Here is a 21701-nt window from a genome sequence, read left to right on the forward strand (position 1 = left end):
CAGGACTTAAAAAATATAACATCAAGCCAACGTTTACATGAAGTATTATGAATCTAAAACAACAAATGCAGAAGACATTATGTATCTAAACAAAAGGATGCATAATTGGAAATGTGAAGACAATAATGCGTAAGACATTATGAAGCCAAAATAAATAATGCATGAGACATTATGCACATATATAAAAAGGATGTATAACTAGAAAAGTGAAAACAATAATGCATAAGACATTATGAAGCCAAAATAAATAATGCGTGAGACACTATTGTAAGTGCATAATTTACTATACGTCTGTTATCAATTCCATGCTTTTATTTTCTATATTTTTTGTTATATACCTTGTATTACTCTTGTTTTCTTTTGTTTGTCTTATTTAGGTAGAATCATCCAAAAGGAGCGAAAAGAGTGCTAAAGCGGACATAAACGTGAGCTTGGACTAAGGACCAGGAGGAACTCGGCCAAATTCAGGAGTATTGAACTATATTTTGTAGATAACGAAGAGACAAAAAGAACGCAAAAATAATGAGGTCATTCCGAGTTCGTATGCCAAAGTTGTGGGCAAAACCGTATGGATCAAATAAGGCCCAATTCCTGTCTACGTGCGTGACCAATCACACCAATTACCAGGAGGTTACACCCTCCAAGAAGTGACGAAAATACTTTCCAAAATTGGTTTTCTTAGTTCCGAAGTATTTCCAAACCCAAATATTCTTAGGGATATTTAAAGATACTTCCTAATACTTTTCAAGAGGGAGTTCCAAGTACCGACATAGATTTTATCAAGAGATACAGAAGTGGAGACAAGAAGACAAGGAGCGAAAGCTTGGGTTTTGGGTTATTCCATTACCGAAACTATTTATCTTTGATTTTATCATATGTATATCATGGGTTTCACTAGATCCATGAGTAGCTAAACTCCTATTTGATTGAGGATGAATTCTAAGTTCTAAACATGATTTGATGTAGTATATGAATCTATTTTGATTTCCTCACATGATTATCGTTTGTTTCTATTATGATGAATATTTACGATTGATTGATTGATTACTTTAGGTGGCCAACTAAACTGATTTCTTAATTGATCTATTGCTAGTAACGAGTTAGGATATCCGTAATTGTTGAATAACCCTTACACAAGTAGAAAACGTGAGACCTTGCAGAGGGATTCTGTGGAGCAATCGCGTGTAGAAACAACACTAGTAAACAGACCGAGCTTATGTGTTTGATGCTAGGATCAACCTAATTCATAAAACCCAAAGCATCCGATTAGGTTACATCGTGAGAGCTTATTCATGGTGGCCTAGACGGATAGAATCTGGTAGTCGAGCGCTTCCCTATCCAGTGATATTAGGAATTTAGGGGATATCAGAGCTTGTTGATATTGTACGATTGGTGATAATCTATGATTAATGACGAATAAATAATTATATTATTTTGATGAATGTTTAGTAACAAAGAAGGATTCCTCGATCATACTCCTCATCCTTGATTACATCTTAATTTATTTGCTTTATTTTTTACTTTGCTTTATTTGCAACCTACAAACAAAATCCCCATTTATGACACTTGACAACTGAAAACTCCCTGCTCTTCGTGGGAACGATCCTTGCTTCCATTATATTACCAGTTAATTGTGTGGAAATAAGTGATTTAATTTGTTGCACTCACGACACGCACCAATTATGCACATATATAAAAATGATGCATAATCAAAAAAGTGAAAACAATAATGCGTAAGACATTATGCAGCTAAACAAAAAGATGCATAAGATATTATGAAGCCAAAATAAATAATGCATGAGACATTATGCAAATATATAAAAAAGATGCATAATCAGAAAAGTGAAAACTATTGTCTGAAAAATTACCTTGTTCAACATTGATACCAGTTGCGTCCATGAGGCATCCTCTAAATCTTCCTGTAAGAAAGGTAGCATCGACATAAATCATGTGACGAAGGTAACGATAACCATGGATACATGCCTCGAAAGCAATAAAAAGATGCACAAACTTATTTGAAGGTGCTTCAACTTCTAAATCAGTTGAACTCTCCTCGTTCAATTCAGTTTTATCCATTTCAACTTGAAAATCAATCCAACTCCCGGGATTTGTGGTGCGAATGGCATCTACATAACAACATACCAGATGCGAATACGACATGGCATCATCACCAAATATATCCTCATACACTTTCTCTCTTCCATTGTAAGCTTGGTAATATTTCACATTGATCCTGTAGCTAGATTTTTTTTCTTCTTCAAATCAGAACCTTTGAAACTCGGATCACTTCTCTTTTTTATCCCTGATCAGACTAAAAACAAATTTACTGCTGAGCCTGTGGAAAGGCCTTTGACATCCCACACCACAATGATGACTGCTAACATATTTCTTAACCTTAAGCATCCTGTTTTCAACATCAACAACATGATGTGATTTTCAATTGAGTTGTAGTAAAAAGATGATTCGTTCACTCAGATTTGTTGAGAATTTTTTTTAAGACTTAATAAAGAAAATAAGGAAAAATATATATACACAATTTGTCACAAGATGAAGAGACGCGGGATTCCACTACTTTTCATATTGTTATGGTTCAGTCATTAACTCTAGACAATATAGCTCAAACAAAAGAAGTTGTGACTCTAGTTCTTTGCCAAAAATAGATTTCGTAAAATATTATTTGCAAGTTAAAAGCATGACGCATCTAAAGTTGTTAGAACTAAGCATGTGACATCTAACAAAATAACAAATAATTAACAGAAATCATAAAGCAATTAAATCTATGCAAAAAGTCAATAAAAGAATTAATTCATTTACCACAATCATGAAAAGTTGCTTCCTCCGTTGTCCCAGTGATAGGGTTTAGCTCATCATGTTGTTGGAAACACGCTCAAAAATCATTATTATTGCTCAAAGGGTGTTTACAAATGATGAAAAGGGAGAAATAATTCAAAACCGGGTTTGTAACAATTTTATTTGTTACAAACCAAAGAACGATACAGAGGATGTGTCACTGTTACTGTTGCTCTAAGACCCACGATTCTGTGTCGCAAAATCTGTAACAAATAAGTCTGTGTGGCTTGTGTCGCCGTCACTGTAGCATTAACGACTGTCTTTATCAGTCTGTTCTTCGTGTTCTTCAGTATTTTTCTGCTGCTGCTGCTGCAGATTTCTCTGCAGCTTGATTTTTCGACTTTGTGGTGCTCTATTCTATCCCCTAACTCTCCATCCCCATCTCTGATACACCAGCACCCTTTATATAGGTAACATCCCCAAGAAATCTCGTTCAATTACTCCCGATATTCTTCCATTACTCGACAGTAAAGAACATATCCTCGAGAATATTTTCTTCCCTTTCTAGTCTTCTGACGCTGTCATCCAGTGATTAAATGCTTCAAACATGCTGCCAACACATGAAAGAATGAGTCAACACGCTGAAAACACTCACAAACTCTCCAACACATCCCAACAAAATCCCGAGTATCATTTAACCTCTGTTTCACTTCAATCCCACGTTGCAGCCATATTGCTTCGAATATGATGGACTTACCGCTCCTGTTTAGATGTAACATGCCCAACACAACAGATTTTATCGATTGAATCTCTCTAAATAACTTCCAAATCCAAAACAACCTTCTCGGGTTTTCCAAGAAAAATAGCACTTCCCTGATTTCTTCCAACGAACGCTCCAGCCAATTTTAACTCAAAGCATCGATCATACCATGCCTGTTAAGCTTAAACAGGCATTCCCCTGAAATTTCAGCCATTGAGTCTCCTTAGAAAAGCACCAAAACTCGAACCCTAATTCTGTTCTTCCCTTGCCAAAATTTTCCGCCAAAACAATTAATTTAAACTGAGAAGAAGATGGTCTCCCCTTAACCAGTGATGGGGTGCGGTTAGCATTTGTTGTACTGGGGTGCAAATAGTAAAGAAGCTGCCCCTTAGTAAATGAGGTGCCCCTTATCCAAAGCGGGGGTCCGTTTAGCAAATGTGCTCCGAGGTGTTCCGAGCAACTTTTTGAGCCGAATTTTCCAAAAATGTTTATTTCCCAAAAATGCCTACAAACACACAAAACACCATAATAAGGACGAAAACGAGTACTAACAATACGAAACATTGAGGACAAATTAGACACGTAAATGCGTCTATCACAATACAAACCTTATACTCTCAAGGGTAATTTTCTTTTGAGCATTTTGCATAGAACCTGTTAGGTTCATTCTTAGTATATAGAAGAACATACCCAGACTTTAGCTCGTATTTCTTCACTGCAATACGTACTTCTGCCACACCTCAAAAAAAACTTTACCAACTTCACCAAGTAATTTATCCCAACCCTTAGTTCTAAGAACCTTGTTAACATGCACAAAACCATCTTCAAGGAAATTCACCATAGCTTCTTCGGGTTCATGTTCTATTACACGACTACTTGAAGCTCTAATATGACAGCTGGAAGAATTGCAACCAACTTCAACAAGTAAATCAAAGCTCTTCTGACCTTTACAGTGGTAACGAGATACGAAACACTGAAGCAGAACATCATAATCAACCCGCACAAACTTGGTTCCATCATTAAAGGAAAATCTGACATGATGAGGTAATAAAGGAGTCCACTTCTGGAAAACGGCTGTCTTCAAAGACTCCAAAGTTGTGTTAACATCAATAGGATGTGCTAAGAAGTCATTGAAGTAGTGAATTACAGCTAGTGCACTAACAACAAGGCATTTCACCCTGCAAAAACACAAAAACAAAATCAAACATATCTATCCTGCATATTGCTTCACAAAAATTCTCACTCAAAATTAAAAGATCAAATCAACAACAACACTAAAAGATCTACATTAATCAAAATCAACTGGATATCAAAATCAAAAATATCTACACTAACGTAATAGAAAACAGATCAAAAATCAATTGGAAATCAAATCAAATCAAAAACGACTAGAACAGAAGAGAAAATTGGTCTATCAACATCCGAACATGAAATCAAAACAAAAAGATTAAATCGAAAAGATCTACATTGATCATAACAAATTCAAAACCTAGAAATCAAACAAAAATCATAAACTAATTCAAAAACAAGCTTAGAAGATCTAAAATAACTAAAACCTAAAATAAGCTTCGAAAACCTAAAATAATAGATCCTAATCTTAGAGAAACTAAAACCCATAATCGAATCAAGATTAAACAAAATCAGAATCAAGATTAGAATGATACAAACGAACCTGAAGCTTGAATTTCAAATTATCTTTGGTCAGGAAATTCAATCTCTGAATCAGCTCCTTCTCAGCTCTCGTCAATTGAATCTCTCAGCTCTCTCTCCTCCGGCTCTATCTTCTAACGGAAAAAGAAAAAGAAACTGAATCTCAGAATACTGACACAGAGGCTAATCTAGGAAATAAAAGAAAAAAGAAACTGTATATTGAAAACTTTGGGTGTCGAAAAAATTTGCTCGCCGATTTTCGATGCGCCCGTGACTTTTTCCACTCGTGAGTTTGACAGTGTAAAAATGGGTGTGGACATAGTTTTCACATAAAAAAAATGAGGTTTTTGAGTTTTCCCCCCTAAACGAATTAGTGATTGAGCTTCCCTCCGAGTTGTTAATGTTAGCAACTTGCCCCTAAAATATTTTTTCGGTAAAAAATACCCTTACTGTGCAAGTGTAAATCATCACCACCGTCAAATACCTCCTTCTCAACACCCCGTGAACAATAAAAACCACCAAAAAAAACTAAATGAAGTGTTTCCAGATCTATGAATCTCTTTGTTTTAAACTTTAGATACACTAAAATGTAATATAATTGATTGATAAATGGGAGTAAAATGGCTTGAAACTAAAAGAGAGAAGTTGAGATCAAGAGTGAAATCACATGGTATTGTAACGAATTGAGAGTGGGAAATGCATAAGACAAAGTTGCTTGTCCTTTTCAAAATTTGTCCATACATAATTTAGATTCGGAAAACAAATCAAGCGCCTGTATGCATTTGGTAAAATATTCCTAGTTCTAGCGTAATAACTAATAACCCATGCTCAATTCTTAGTTTATATCTACATGAAAAACGGATTGTCTGATGGGATAAAAAAAAAGTGTCAAATAAACTTCTTGGCATGACTATTTTGTGATGATGTGGAATGTCGGATGTGAATAAAATGTGGCAATAGTCGTCATTTAAGTCATAAACCATCAGGTTCTCGTGGTGGCTATGGTGATGGACTTGATGGTGTTCATGACAGTGGATTCTCATCAAATCAAGGTAATGAAGCCGGTAAATGAGAAGGTTGAGAAGCCATTGAAGTACTCCTTCTTCCATCAGTTGTGTGTAGCCAAATACACATACCAATCAAGATTGAAGTTCATGTATTAGGAAGGTATTCATTTCTTTTCCTTATTATCATTTTACTTCTAATTGATTACTGAATGTTTATTGAATGAAAATGTACGTTGATTTACAAAATGCACAAAATTTATACTTAAAGATCATTGGAAATGGTCACACATGTATATTATACTATAAGGGTAATTTTGACCGGAAAATCGTTTTAGGGGGGAAAACTGCTAATATTAGCAATTTGGGGGGAAATGTCGATCACTAACTCGTTTAGGCGGAAAACTCAAAATCCCAAAAAATATACTCAAAGCCGACGGTTGCTGATTCATACCCTACGAGGCCATGACTCAAAACCCATGATGTTACACGGCACACCTAGGATCCTAGAGATATTTTATGCGATCAAGGATTCATCTTGTGCAAATCGTACGGCAGCGATTGATACTAACACACCTTTGTTAATCATTTTTCCATGAATATAAATATAACCACCGGTTTAGAGACGAACACAGAAAACGTTAGAGGAGACAGAGAGAGAAAGTAGTGGTGGTGGGTAATGGAAGAGATTGATGTACTTAGGGCACAAGCTATTGCATCCATGTCTTCTTCGCCTGTAAACCCTAAATCTAATAATTCCGATAAAACACTACCACCTGAAACGGCGGCCAGAGAAGAAGGCGAATTAGTCTCTTCTGAAGATGATGTAAATTTCAGTAAACCCTAAATGAATCTTGTGTGTATGTACAGTCTAATTTGTGTTTATATATTAAATGAATCATTTATTTATTTATTCTGATTCAAGGTTGTTTGTGGTGTATGTTCATTCAGTTATTGAAATTAGGGTTTTGCTCTTAATGCCGTTTGCTATCTTGAGTATTTTCTGAACTTACACCTGTTTAAGGTCTCTTGTTCTATGTATTTCCATTGTTTTTTTTTTTTTTGAATTTTGGTGGTCATTTTCAGATTGTACGTTGTTGTATTTTAGCTCTTGTGGGGATTTATCTTCTAATTAGTGGGTAATAAGTATTTCTCTGGTCAAATGTATGCAGGATTTGATAACTAGTTCTGCTGCACAGTCTGCTAGTTCAACTCCCAAGCCGGCTGAGCGCGATACTGTTGTCAAGAGCTTAAGTACTCCAAGTTCTGCAATGGGTAGGTCGTTTTGTATTGATGAAATGCTCCTTCATTTAGATTTAGGTTTTGTTATTGAGTTTTGAAACTAGGGTAATAGGTAAAAGAGCATTCATATTAATTTTATGCTTTTCAGGTAAATGTGTTTCTTCTGTGAAAGTACCTGCTAGCTCTGTGGACAGACAGGTTAAACCATCTGTAAAGAAGAACTTCAAACCTGGTTGTCACTACAATCCTGGTTGGTCTAAGCCTCCATTGCCTGACACTAACTTAGTGATAAGATTCTCAGATAGCGAGAGTGAGAGTGATTCTGAAGATAACAAACCACAAAAACCTTTAGCAAAGAAAGATAACATAACTGGGGTTCATACTTATAAGAAACCGCCTACTTCACCGCATACAAAACCAGAAGTTTTGCAACGAACTTCGAGCAATCAATTAAAGATGATGCCTAAGAAGGTTTCTTTAAGTCACACATTCATATCATCAATGACTAAAATCAATGGAGCCAACTCCAAGACCCCAGGATCTTTTTCCACTGCGTTTCAAAGTCGAAGTTCTGGTCCTCTGAATAAGACATCATCAACCCAAGAAGGTGAATGTAGCCAAAGTGTGAGATTGAACAATAGTGAAGCAGATAGCTTGCGCCAGCAGATTGCAATACGAGAAAATCAATTGAAGGTTCAGCTTAAATCTGTCCAGCAAAGACTGGAAGGAGATTCGGGTTTGTATCACGAACATAGTGGCCCAAGGCTAAAAGATAATGCAGCTGTACAGAGAAGACCAGCTTCTGTTAGCTTTTCTGAATTTTCTCCCAGTGAACAGGCCAATAAACGTTTGAAAATCGACAATCCTAACTGTGGCAGGCTGATTTCTGATGGGGAACAAGAAATGCGAAGACCTGCCTCAGAGCCTACATCCAAATTGCCGATGGTATTGCGGAAAAATAATGGTGTCGGTGGTGAAGATCTGGTACATGGTTCCAAAGAGATTCATGTAGGTAGAACAGATATAGTAGCAAACAGATCGACACAAGCTCTCCAGCCTAGGAATTTACAGGAAGTGAAAGATTATGAACCTTCTGTATCTTTTAACGAAACCATCTATCCAGCCGTCCCATCTTCTAAGATGCCTAATGAGCAAGGAAGTTGTAGCATAGCTGGCAATACCCCTAATGACAGTAATTCTGGTAACGGGACAGGGTTGCTTGATTCTTCTGTGCCATCGAGGAGAGTATCACAGTTTGCACTGATGAAATCAGGAATACATGATGGTGCGGCGTCTTTGCGCAAGATGCTTTCCCCAGAGAAATCAGTAAGTTGTGCTGCTCCCCGTTACATAGTTGAGTCTTCTCTTAATATTTCTAAATACCGTGATAAGTACTTTTGCCCTGTAAAGAAATCACATTTTTTATTGGTGCATTTTTCTTTCTTCCTGTGTTATTCTTATTGTCCATCTTTGGTGGCTTCTATTTATGTTTTCCTGTTTTTAGATTCTCTTATGCTTAGAATGGAAAACAATTTATTCATATGGTTCAACTTGTCTAAGTTAATGATTTCATTCTAATGTTTTCCACTTTGAATGCTCATGTTAGTATCAATCTGAATGTTTACAGGCCACCAAAAGTTCAAATCATCCTAGGGATTCTTGGGATCCTCATTCATCTACTTCTCAGCAGAAGAATGCACCACACAAGCATTTGCGCACGCAGAGCATTGAACACAACCAGGTGTCACATGGTGATAGAGTACTTAAGCTGTCATGCGATTCTATATTTGATAAAGTTGCAGATGCTTATGTAAGTACACGTGTTGTATGGTTATTTTTTGCTGCACCACTTGTATGGATTTTACGTTCACTTTGGTATCTGAGTGTATTTCTTTTGATAATTGCAAGGCAACACCGATCAATACAAGGCCCCTGAATTCTCTGGAACGCGGAAACCTCTTGGTAGACAATACCATGGATGTGCAGACTTTAGCCAAAATGGAAGAAATTCAAGACAAAGAGTTGGAAGAAGCACAGGAGCACAGGAGGATGTGTGAGGTTGAAGAAAGGAAGGCACTTAAAGCTTATCGTAAAGCGCAGAGTGCTTTGGTTGAGGCTAACACTAGATGTCAAAATCTCTTTCGAAGAAGAGACAGTATTTCTTCTGAACTTCAAGGTTGTATAATAGAGGAGTCCAGTTCTTCATGGTCGTCAAGGTGTCGTAACCATCTGGACACTAGGTGTAATTTAGTTGATAATTTTCGAGGGACTGAATTGGGCCAGTTTCCTCCTTTAAGTAATCGAAAGCAGAAACAATTGGAGGGGTCAAATCAGCTGGGCTCTGATAACATTCAGGGGAAGGATGGTGCTCTTCTCCCTCCATATCAACACAACGGTGCACTCAGCTTAGTTTCTCAACCGTGCATGGTGCCTCATGCGGGTATGTTACAATTGTATTTCAGCATACAGACACTTACTACTACACTGATATATAACCATCCTAACATGTCTGCAGATGAAGATAAAGATGCAGTAACAACCGACTTTAGAAATTTTCAGTCGAGGCTATCATGCGGAAATGAGAGAAGTGTTGGAATGGCTGAGGTGGAATGTAGAGACAATCCAGAAAAGAAATCTTCTGCTAGTGATCCTCAAGATTATGCACTTCTTGAAGCCTCTCTGAGGACTGAACTTTTTTCCCGGCTAGGATCAAAATCTGTATCGAGGAGCAGTGATTTGCACTGCGGTGCTGAAGGCTCTGTTAGCAAAGGAATGGAGTGTCTTGCTGAGAATAAATCTCTGTCAGGTTTGGTTAACCAGCCACTTGTGGAGGATGAGCAAAATCTAATTTTAGACCGTGGAGGTAATATATTATCATTTTCAAGCATTTTTTACTTCCAAATGTTGAACATGTTTAAGCAGGGCACATGATATACAATTATATATATTTTACGGAAGTGTATAAATACTATTCCTCCTTGGACTGTTAGATATGGTATTTACCATAAACTTTCTATCGTAGAACAAATTTAAGTCCGAATAACGGTAAATCCTGCGCATATGAATTGATTTGGTAAGGTTTAGTAGATTTTTAACTTGCAAGTTGGGAGGAGCATAAAACTTCACATGTCTTGTTGCAGCTCCTGATTATTTTCTTCTCCAACCCATTGTTGCTTGCACTGGAGAGAAATTCAAGCAACTTTAATTAAGTAAAACATGATGATTCCAGTGAACTGCAGTTATTTTTCTTTTTTTTTTTTGTGTGTGTGCATGTGTGTGTGCAGTTTGTTTTATGTTATTATTAGTGGGGCCCTGAAGATCATATTTTAATCAGTTATTCCACTTAACATCCATTGGCTTAATACATGGCAGACTGTTCGAGAGAACAGCTCGATAATGCAAATGCTGACATAGTACCTAGTGAACAATAACTGTAATTTGGAAGATCTTTTTCGCTAGCTTATCGTCTCTACACCTCTTTCAAGCAAAAGAGCTTCTTTGCTTTTCTAAATTACATGGCGGGACTTTCTAGGTCTAGATTGATTTGAATGGATGATGCTGTTTGGACACCATTTAGGCGTTGAATTTCCTTTTTGTGAGGATTTGTGTTCTTTAAACTAAACATGAACTATTTCATTCTTGATTTGATTGTGTTGCCTATTTGTTACCAAGAGATTAACAATCTTTGCAACACCTTCTTTTTAACCAGGTACTAAGGGACTGGGAGAAAACATCATCCACAGAACTAGTGAAGTCACAAAACAGTGTCTTGGTGATATCTTTTCTGACCTTCAATCACGTGCGTTTGTTGCTCCTGATGATTGCAGTATGGCTCCAACAGAAGCTTGCAGGCGAACTGTTGCTGGCCCCGACATGCCTTCCTCAGCTCTTAGGACTGCATTTAATCATTTGAAGAATACAGCTTCAATAGGTTCCATAGGATTCCAGATGAGAGATAAACAAAAATCCATGTCTGAAACTTCTGGCGAAGCATATGATCTGTGTGACACTTCTGGAGCACATTTCATAGAGGACATCACCAAAGGTACTGATATGCAAGGATTCGGCTCGTATGTTTGTGGTCCTTCGGTAGATCCATTTTGGCCACTTTGTATGTTTGAGCTCCGAGGAAAATGCAACAATGAGAAATGTCCTTGGCAACATGTTAAGGACTTCGGGAAAAATGTAAAGCAGGATGGTGATTCTGGACGTGCTGGTATGGCTTTAACCTGATTTGTTCTTGGCGGTAAGTGTCATATTATCCTCTATTTTCAGAAAGTCTTTTTTATTTTGTAGATTGCGAGGTTGGAATGTCATCAGACCTTGGAGAATTCAATGGTCGACCCAAGCTTTCTCAGCTTATGTCAGCTCCACCAATTTATATAGTTAGCTCAGATGTTCTCGGAGCGCAACGTACATCTAGATCTGTGCTGGCTCATAGTATGGGCCAGTCCTGTCTAAACCGTTTTAGCACTTCCTTGATAGTCAACTCTCCAAGTTGGAAATATCTGCTAGCAGATGCACCTTTTCTGCATGTTACTGATGGTCGTATTGAAGGACAAGGGAGCTGGGGCAGGCAGTCTTTGTATCTAAAGACTCAAGACAGTGCAATGGTTTGTCATTCTAATTCCAGTAGTTTTGTGGTAGACCTTTGTTATTTACAGGACTCGCTTAAAAATATATTGCAGTATTTGTTTTTCCCATATATTCTCACTCAAACTCAAAGTGCTATGCGACAAAAGGGTTTTTACAAAATTATGTTGCAGGGTCTTTAGAATGTATTTTAGAATGGAGTCTGTGTTCCAGCGTTGGTAACACCATCTTGTATATATTTTGCTGTATTTATATTTGATCTAACTTCTAGAGTGCATCTTTTTTGTTAGAAGCTACACAAACAAGGTTTGGCTGATCCTGAACAATCCTTGGAGCTGGCGATTGTTCTTTTCAGTGAGGATGTGAGTAGACGAGAGGGGAAGAAAAAGGTGTCATTTGCAACTTCCTCATAATTACTATTTGATGTTGTCATCTCAGAAAATGAGTAAACACTTCATCCTACAAGAAATGACTTTTGTAACTGTGGCGCTTGTGGGACTGATAATGTTGAAAATCGTGGGACTGGTAATTATTACGTTGTCACGTTTCTTAGAATCGTTGTTGCAGGCTCTAGCAGTGCTGTCACGTGCGCTCGAGGCTGATCCTACGTCTGTGGTCCTATGGATGGTTTATCTGCACATGTACTACAGGAATGAGAAGGTTATAGGATCTGGGAAGGATGATATGTTTCTTCATGCGGTATGCTGTTGTTTGCTCGTTGATATATACAAGATTTTTTGGCATTTACGTTATTTAAATTGTTTGAACCTCAGTCCTATCAAAAATCATTTCGTGACCTTACCTGAATGATTAGAATGAATTCACTTAGGAATGATATCAGCATCTTGGTATGATTTTCTTATGAAATTTGTTAGGATAGTGGAGCTTGTAAGCAAAATATCATACTTCTTAGTTCTTAGAAGGCTGCTGTCACCTGTGGCAGTCAGCATCACTCTTCTTTCATCCTATCATTCGCATTCCTGTATTGGATTTGAATGTTTTTCTTATTTTATTTTATGGAAACTTATGAAAATATTTGCACTTCAAGCAAATTAGGAGATTCTTTTTTTTTTCTTCTATATCACATTTAAACTCTAGCATACATGGTTTTTCTCGGTGGTAAGGTTCATTGTCTTGAAGGGGTGTGTGTGGAAAAGATTTCTGTGTATGCTCAAGTTTATATAGTATATATATATATGATCACTGCACAAAACAGACAGCTAGATATTAATTATATTTTAGACAAAAGGGATTAAAAGTTTTTGAAACGAGGATAAACTAGTTGATGAAGAGAATATCATCCTGCAATTTATCTATATCACGTGAATGATAAAGCGATATAATAGTATTAGTAGTAGCAAGTAACAACTAGTACTTGGCCACCCCCCTCATTGTAGGTAATTAGCATTTTGTATATACACCATGACACTAACCTATGTGGCAGAGAGAGAGAGAGTAAACTTTTATTGTAATGTAAAACTGCTGGAGATATTCGTCCTTGTCATCTTAAGGCGTTATTGTATTTTCACCTGGACTAGCCTAAGTAAATGTTCTTTCAAACCTAGCTTTAATGAAATTGATCTTGAGCTTTTCACATTTTGAGTTGGCTGCACCACAGGCTGGCCAAGCGGTAATTCTATCCTCGATGGAAAATTACCTATTGTGTAAACTAGCTTTCCAAGTTCGGTATGCATATGTGTCTTATGTTGATTATTTCTAGTGTGCTTGCATACGATAAGAGAATCCTTACACCGTGTTTGTACGAAAGCACCTTGGTTACGCCGAATTTTATAAGATAAGATAGGTAACCCTATCTAGCCTATTGGGTGACATATGATTTATTCGTGTATCTTTAGAACACATACACTTTTTACAACCTACATCTGAAGATTAAATTGAAGTTAAATCTATCCTGTCTCTGTTATATTAGTTTTTGCTTTTGTGTTACAGTTAAATCCAAGTCCTTTGCCTGTAGGGTTCATTTTTTTTTCCTTCTCTGTTTTGGGAGAATATAACATGCTTAAACCCAGCATCTGGACAATTTGTCTCTAATCGAACACAGCAAACCTTGTTAATTAAATAGCATTCACTGCTGTTTCCGTCAATTTTGCTGGTTTTGTTTTTCCTCACTGTTTGTAGTTTTATGAAAATAGCTTATTTCTCATATTCATTTACTTGTTTGTTTTTTTCATAAGAATTGAAATTTAAGCTGCACATGGATACGCAATATCTTCTTCTACAGATCCAGAAAAATGAAGATTCTTACGAGCTCTGGCTTATGTACATCAATAGTCGGATACATGTGGAGGATCGTCTGGTTGCTTATGACACTGCACTCGGGGCATTCTGTAGATTTGCATCTTCCAATGACTGTGATAAGATGCATATTAGTGCATGCATCTTGGACCTGTTTTTGCAGATGATGGAATTCTTGTGCATGTCTGAGGATATTGGGAAGGCTGTCCAAAGAATATACGGACTCCTCCTAACTGAAACAGGCATTTCTGACTGGGGTTCAATGTCTCTCTCAAATATCCTTTCATTCTTATCTGTATCTGACAAAAGTATATTCTGGGTTTGTTGTGTCTACTTGGTGATGTACAGGAAACTGCCAGATTCAGTGTTACAGCAATTTGAGTTTGAAAAAGAACTCCAATTACCAATAGAATGGCCTTCTCCAGTCCATTTAACAGCTGATGACAAGTGTCGAGTTCTAAAATTGATGGAAGTGGGTATAGATTCAGTTGGTCATGAAATTAACAGTTACTCACATGAAAGGGAAAACAATTACAAATATGCACATTTGCTAGCTGTTTATCATGCTCAGTGTGTAGAAGTCCTCGAGGACTCAGAATGCAGCAAGAACTTGGTAAAGGGATACATTGAACTGCACCCAACTTGCTTGGATTTTGTTCTGACATTGGCTCGTTTAAATAACAAATTTGCTGGCGATTTGGGATATGAAGGGTTTGAAAAAGCATTGCATAGTTGGCCTAAGGATGTTCCTGGAATCCAGTGCATTTGGAACCAGTATGCTCAATATGCTCTGGAAAAGGGGGAAATTAAATTCGCAGAGGTGCTAATGGTCCGCTGGTTTGAGGATAGCTGGAAAGTTTCTAGTCTTCAAGCGGAAGAGCCAGATGGTTGCGTTTCTTATCCTAAATCAAAGGACGAGTTGTTTGGATTGCTTAATTTAGCGCTCCATAAAGTGTTGCAGAAAGATCAGGTTGCGGCACGCCGTATGATTGATAAAGCTTTAAAGATAGCTTCTCTGGAGTATTTTAAGCACTGCGTGAGTGAACATGCTGTGTTTGTTCTTTCTAACAGGTTGGAGTCAATTGAAGACGGTGCCTTTGCAAGTGGTGGAATATTGGGCCTTTTAAATGTTTATTTATGTGATCCCCGGTTTTCACCTTTCTCTGAGCCTTTGTCCAGGAAATTCTGCCAAGATATTAGAAAGCCAAGAACTCGGCAACTTGTCAATTGTATGCTAGGTTCAGTTTCACGCAATTGTTCGCTTTTAAATACGATTCTGAAAGCATGGTATGGACCTTCGCTTTTGCCGAAAGAGTTTGGCGAGCTTAAAGATCTTGTCGATCATGTTGAGGTACTAATGGAAATTTTCCCTGCCAACTATCGTTTAGCATTGTCAGCGTGTGAGTTGATTATTCAGCATCATAATTTCAGTAATGGTGTCGCCTTTGCTAGTGCTGCATTCTGGGCAAGCTCTCTTGTGGTTAATGCCTTATGTCAGTCGAATCCGTTAGCACCAGAGAAATCATGGGTAGAAGCTTGTGGTGTTCTGTGTAGCCTAGGAGAACTTCATGGCATCTCTGAGAGATTTCACCAGCAGGCTGTATCAATTTATCCCTTTTCAGTTAAGCTCTGGAAATCATACTTTGACTTCTCTAAGGTTACAGGAAACATGGGCGTTGTTATTGATGCTGCAAGGAGGAGGGGTGTCAATTTAGAATGAGTTTCTTAAATCAGATTATTTTTTTTTGGTATGTTTGAAAGGACATTGGCGGTGCATAAAGAGGACCTGGTGCTGGAAAAAAAATTGGGACCTAAAGTAGGATTAAGAACAGATACATATATACATAGAAGAAAACAGTAGGGGGCCATCCTATACTCCTAGCTGGAGATTTTCGTTTCTTTCTGATGGAAAGCAGTTTGGATGTAATAATGGTGGCCAGTTTTGCAGTTGAAGCTAACTAGGAGGGCACATTATATGTATAGAGTGAAGGTTTAACTTGCAGCTAGCTCAGTGTTGGTTGCTCCCACAGCGTCCAGAACTTCTTGAGGGGGTAAGATAGTGCTGTTGTACTGGAGGTATATGCACACTTTTGGTTTCTTTTGTTGCCATCAGTTGGTTGTTTTTTCTCCTTTCCTTTTGTAGGTTCACTAAGTGCAAGTGTTGTTTTAGATATATATTGATACAAACTCAGCTCTAAACTTGATGGTTACCTGAGAGATTTTGTACCTCACGGTATAAATTAAATAAATTAAAGAAGAAATTATATTTTGAATCTCTGCAGTGTGTTTTATCTGCCTGAATTTTTCAGTCTTGGGGTGAATGTTCATACGGACCTTCATAGCTTCCTTTTCATGTATGTATTTGTTGTTTGTCAGATGAGAAATTACCGGACATGTTTCGGGAAAAAAAAAACTGGTTTGGCTGATGCAATAATTGGTTAATTTGGTTCTGAAACCACAGGTTTTGCTATGATAGTAGCCTAGTAGGAAAGCAAGAACCTGCATTTATATTTATACTGTATTTTAAGAGAAGTACGCAAGTGGTAGTGTAGCATTCTGAGCAATAGAATCAGATTCCTGCCAACTTATTGAAAGGCTCAAAGGTTCCACCCGTTATTTATGTAAATGCTTTTGTATTGGGCGTCACTCCAAATACTGAACAGGTGGCCTTCTGTCCCGATTTGATTGCCTTGAGAACTCTCTAGCTAAGTATCTGGATACTCATGCCGTGCAATCTGTAAACATGAATATCCCGAAGTGTAAACATGAATACCCGCACCCTCACAGATCTATGCTTTGACTAAACAGCAGAGAATACTGCTTTGGAGATGTCTAGAGGTGCACCAGTTTTGCTACCACTTGAGAAATCTACAGGAGCTAATGACAAGATTTTTGGAGCCGGATTAGCAGCATTTGCTACAGGGCTATGCTGTTGGATTACCAATACCGAAGAAGTAACACCATTCCCTGTTGAAGCTAATATATCACCAATCGGCCCGAGCTCTTCATGTTCAGTTGTATGTTCTTTCGATAACTCTGCAACCATTCTTGTTGGGAATCGACTTCTCCCTGTTACAATCAGTGCATACTCTCCGCTTCTCCCCATTGTCAATACTCCTTCGCTAATACGCTCCGCCTCTTTCTCTAGACAAATCCTTAGCCCGTCCCTTCTCGTACAAAATTCGGCTATTGCAATCTCGTCTAGTTCCTGTTTTATTCATGTTCAACATTCAGATTAGCCCATACATTTTGTTGTTAACAAGGAAGAGAAAGGAAAAAAAGAAATTATCACACCTTTTCACGGGCAGCAGGAGTCAAAATGCTATCAAGTATAATGATTTTATTTTCTGCCGCCATCCGCTCAACAAACCTCACAACGGTTACATTTACTCCTGGATGATCAGCCATTCTTCCCCCGAAGTCCAGCGCTTCACGATCGTCAGGCCCACCAAAAAATATAACACACACTCTCTGTGCTACGATCGCAGAAGCGGGTCCTGTAAGCTCATCGGCACGGCCCATTCCACGGTCTACTAGTACTAGCACAGCTACAGAACATGGTGCATGTTTTAACAAACTCTGATTCACAGCTCTCCAACCCGCTCCGACATTCACCATCTCTATTTCGCCACCCTCACCCTTTCGGGCTTGTTTATGAAATGGCAGGATCATCATCGCCACCCTCTTTTCTTCTGCCACGTGGCAAACATCCTCGTGCATTGTAGTTAAGTCGGATATTGTAGTCATATGGCGTACCTTGACGCGACCTAGTTGATCGCTGTATCCTTGAAACGCCACAGAAACTGTCCCCTGGCTCAGCACCTTTACAAATTCTGTTGATAAACGGGAGACCGTTTCGACGAGTCCGTTGGACCATTAGAATAGAAGAAGAACGTTCAGTCAGTTCCATAAAGTGCATAACATAAAGTTTGATGAGTGATGATGCTTGAGAAGACCGAGTTGAGTCCACGAGTTTGATGAGTGAAGGGATGTTTCCTATTCCGTGAACGCAAGCAAGAATACGAAGATTTTTCTTGTCGGAGTTATTACTGAACTGCCGGCATGACGGGAACTCAGTTTACCGTCTTCTTCTACGAGTATCATCACAGGATGAAGAATTACGCGCGGGTTTGTAAATAGCCATCACACTTGGGGTTGAATTGACATGAGGATTAAGATGGCAAACGTCTCGTCGTTGAGGACCTGAAATTCACAATCAGTCATTTCCATTTTAGTACTAGCATTTTCCTTAAGGTAAATTATGGGGGTAGAAAAGAAAGAAAACAAACCTTTTTCTCCTAGCCAATACCCCAGTAGGAGGCCCGCTATGCCAAAAGCGAGAGAAACCCCATTTCTCTCTTTCCTTTTTGCGCCCCCATGTCGCCACACGGGAGGGACATGGGGACGTAAAAAAGGGTTGAGAACTATTAACTCAACTAATCCTTTAGTATTCGTCAGGAATCCAAGTATCATCGCTTCCCTAACAGGTATCTTATTCATCATCGCAACAAAAGAGGTTCCTACAATTTTTCCTGCACATGCAGTTGTTGTCACAAGTAGTAAGAGTCCCCAAGCTTCCATCCCATGCATTTTTGTCACATCAGTTTTTAGTCCACTTGAAGCAAAATAAAGTGGCAACAAAAGACCAGTAACAAAATCTTCTGTTCTTTTTATTAATTTCCCAGCAAATTCTCCTTTTGGTATCGTTAGTCCGAATATGAATGCACCAAATATTGAATGTATTCCGATTAAATCTGTCGCGAATCCAGACAGCATTACTCCAGCAAGGGTTAAACATATATAAGTTTCGTCTGCTCCTTGATGTTTTGATGAACACCGCTTAGATACCCAAGCCATGAGAGGCCTAACAGCAAATAACATGATAAAAACAAAAGCAACACCACACAGAAGTACCCATACAGACACTAACGGTTTTTTCTTGTGATCCCCACCTTCTGCAAGGGCAACAGCTAGGGCCAGTAACACCCATGCCACTACATCATTGAAAGCGGCTGCAGCCATGGCCGTTTCACCAACTTGGGTTGTTAATAGCTTAAGTTCTGCTAAAATGCGGGCTAGCACAGGGAAAGCAGTAATAGAAAGTGACACGCCCATGAAAACTACGAATTGAGCGAAACCAACATTTTGTTCACCTTTGATGGTTTTACGGAGAATCAAAGCAACACCTACACCGGAGATGAAAGGTACTAAGATACCAGATATTGCAATGCTGAAAGCTCATTTACCACTTCGTCGAATTGAATTTAGATCAAGTTCAAGACCGACTAGAAAGAGAAAGAATAAGAGTCCAATGCTTGCAACTGTTTCGAGTATTGGTGCACTCCATGGTGGAAATATTCGATCTAAATACGCTTTGTTACGACCTAGAGCTGATGGACCCAAAAGAATGCCACCCTAAACATTAAACCAGACAGAGTCACATATATAAATCATAGATTACATAAACAAAAACATCAAAACGTAATGCGCAATTTTGTTGGTTTAAACGATGTGAATGAGGTGCCGAGAAGTGAAGACATGCATACTTACAAGAATCTCAGCTATGACCTTAGGTTGTCGAAGAGGCTTAAGAACTAGAGTCAGCGAATGGCTGACAAAAAGGACTAGTAAGGTCTGTATAATCAAGAGAGGAAGGGCATAGTTTAATGGGTTATCACCTTGCCATGCACCATTGGATGAAGCTTCAATGTGGGTTTTGTTAAAGGTCATTACTAGATAGAAATTCTTTGTATGCCTTAAATCTCTGATAAAACTGGAAGGCAGACCAGGTGTATTTATAGGCAGATATGTTATGGTACTGTAAAACTGTTGTAAGGAAAAATAAAGTCGAAAATATTGAGGTTGGCTTGATAGTACAAGTTTCAAAGATACTGCTGGACGAATCTGCTCCCACACCTATATGCTCTAATATTCATTATTCATTGATGATAAAAAGAAACACCCACCAAATATTTTTTATGATATGTCGCACCTATCATTAGAATTATGTTTATATTCTGAATTACGAATTAGAATTTCACAATCACTACAGCTCGCTTTTTCTATTTTTTTTTTGTTAAAAGAGTAAAGAGCGATGATGCTAAAGGCTTTTGTAGATTCGATTCCAAGCTTCAAGTTGATTTTATTCCTAGACTAGAAGTTGTTATGAAGTAACTCGTAAGTAAGACTTGCTCAAGGCACCTCATGTCTCATGTGCAGAAAGGATTTCAGCTGAACTAGTGCTTAGGCCGGTTCCTATGGGTATGGCAAAGCCTCAGTTTTGCCACTTTTGCACCTATTATGGGCATGGCAAAGTGACAAATTTGCCACTTAGCCAGGCCAGGTCAAGTTTTCATCGGGAGGTCGAGTCTCGACTGCTCGATTAATATTACACCGAACGGTCTAGTTTAGACCGGTAGCGACCAAAACTCGTCCGCTCGGTGGAAACAAGACCGTCCATCAGATCTAATCCAACGGTCATAAATTCATCCGTCTATAGATACCTAATTCTAATTTCCTTTCAACTCACACCTTCTTCCTATTTTTTTAGATTTTCCAATTTCTCAAAATATGAACATGACTCAGTTCATGGAAGAGCAACATGCTACCGAGAATCGAAGAGTTGAACATCGAGCTAATTCCCAAATTGAAATAAGAAGTGCAAGAAGTGTAAGAGCTACACATCAGCGCAAATTTAGTACGTTAGAAGATGAATGCATCTACAGGATGAGAGACCTTATTTTCTAAATGCTTTAGAATTCCCTAATGTCTCTTATTTCAGATTTAATTAGTTTGTAAGTTTTTGGGGTCTTAGGATCTCTTTTCTTGTAAACTTTTGTAAATATTTGCTATTCATCAATACAAATTTGGACTTATCAAAAAGAAAAAAACATCTACAGGAATTATGTTTTCTTTACTAATCATCCAATCGTTGATGGCGCATTACATGCCATTCCGTTTTGGGGACGCGTTTTACTGAAATTTGAAGAAGAAACAACGAAGCTCAACAATCGTGATTCGATGGTGTTGAGTGCTTGATTCTCCATAATTTCTAAGAATGTTAACAAGCATATTGCTATGATAAGGGAAGCTCGAAACATGAGAAGTGATGAAACCCTGCTGGACATTGATCAAAGGTGTCGTGCAGAGTGGCTCCGTGACAACAGAAAGGAATTCCTATATGGAAGTTGTTACGAAATCTTAAAAGTGTTTCCCAAATTTAATCTAATTTATACGTTTTAAGTTCTTAATTTTAACTCAAATAGAAAACTTTAAAAGAAGATTATTATTTATCAAACAAAAGTGCAATTACATTAAACCACGATTCAAATAAATGATTAACATTTATCTATCAAACTAACGATTTCCAAATATATATTCCCCTATGCCTGTTTGATCCTACGAAA

The 21701-nt window shown here is 38.0% G+C and overlaps 1 protein-coding gene and 1 pseudogene across 3 annotated transcripts; one reads left to right on the forward strand and one right to left on the reverse strand.

Annotated features, from left to right (window-relative positions):
* Positions 1-6691: 6691 nt before the first annotated feature.
* Positions 6692-16569, forward strand: LOC113310990. Of its 3 annotated transcripts, none has more exons than XM_026559820.1 (11): positions 6692-7030; positions 7377-7479; positions 7595-8772; positions 9074-9256; positions 9355-9886; positions 9962-10309; positions 11156-11662; positions 11743-12059; positions 12330-12428; positions 12607-12738; positions 14282-16569. In XM_026559820.1, the coding sequence occupies exons 1-11, from the start codon at positions 6884-6886 to the stop codon at positions 16013-16015; spliced, it is 5280 nt and encodes a 1759-aa protein (XP_026415605.1). In that variant the 5' UTR covers positions 6692-6883; the 3' UTR covers positions 16016-16569. The 3 variants fall into 3 exon arrangements, with proteins under 3 accessions (XP_026415605.1, XP_026415606.1, XP_026415607.1); XM_026559821.1 differs by having other exon boundaries at positions 12333-12428; XM_026559822.1 differs by having other exon boundaries at positions 6887-7228.
* Positions 16570-16739: 170 nt separating this feature from the next.
* On the reverse strand, positions 16740-20045 carry LOC113308030 (annotated as a pseudogene).
* Positions 20046-21701: the final 1656 nt, after the last annotated feature.

The sequence above is a fragment of the Papaver somniferum genome, chromosome 9, assembly GCF_003573695.1.
Source record: "Papaver somniferum cultivar HN1 chromosome 9, ASM357369v1, whole genome shotgun sequence".
Classification (NCBI taxonomy): Eukaryota; Viridiplantae; Streptophyta; class Magnoliopsida; order Ranunculales; family Papaveraceae; genus Papaver; species Papaver somniferum.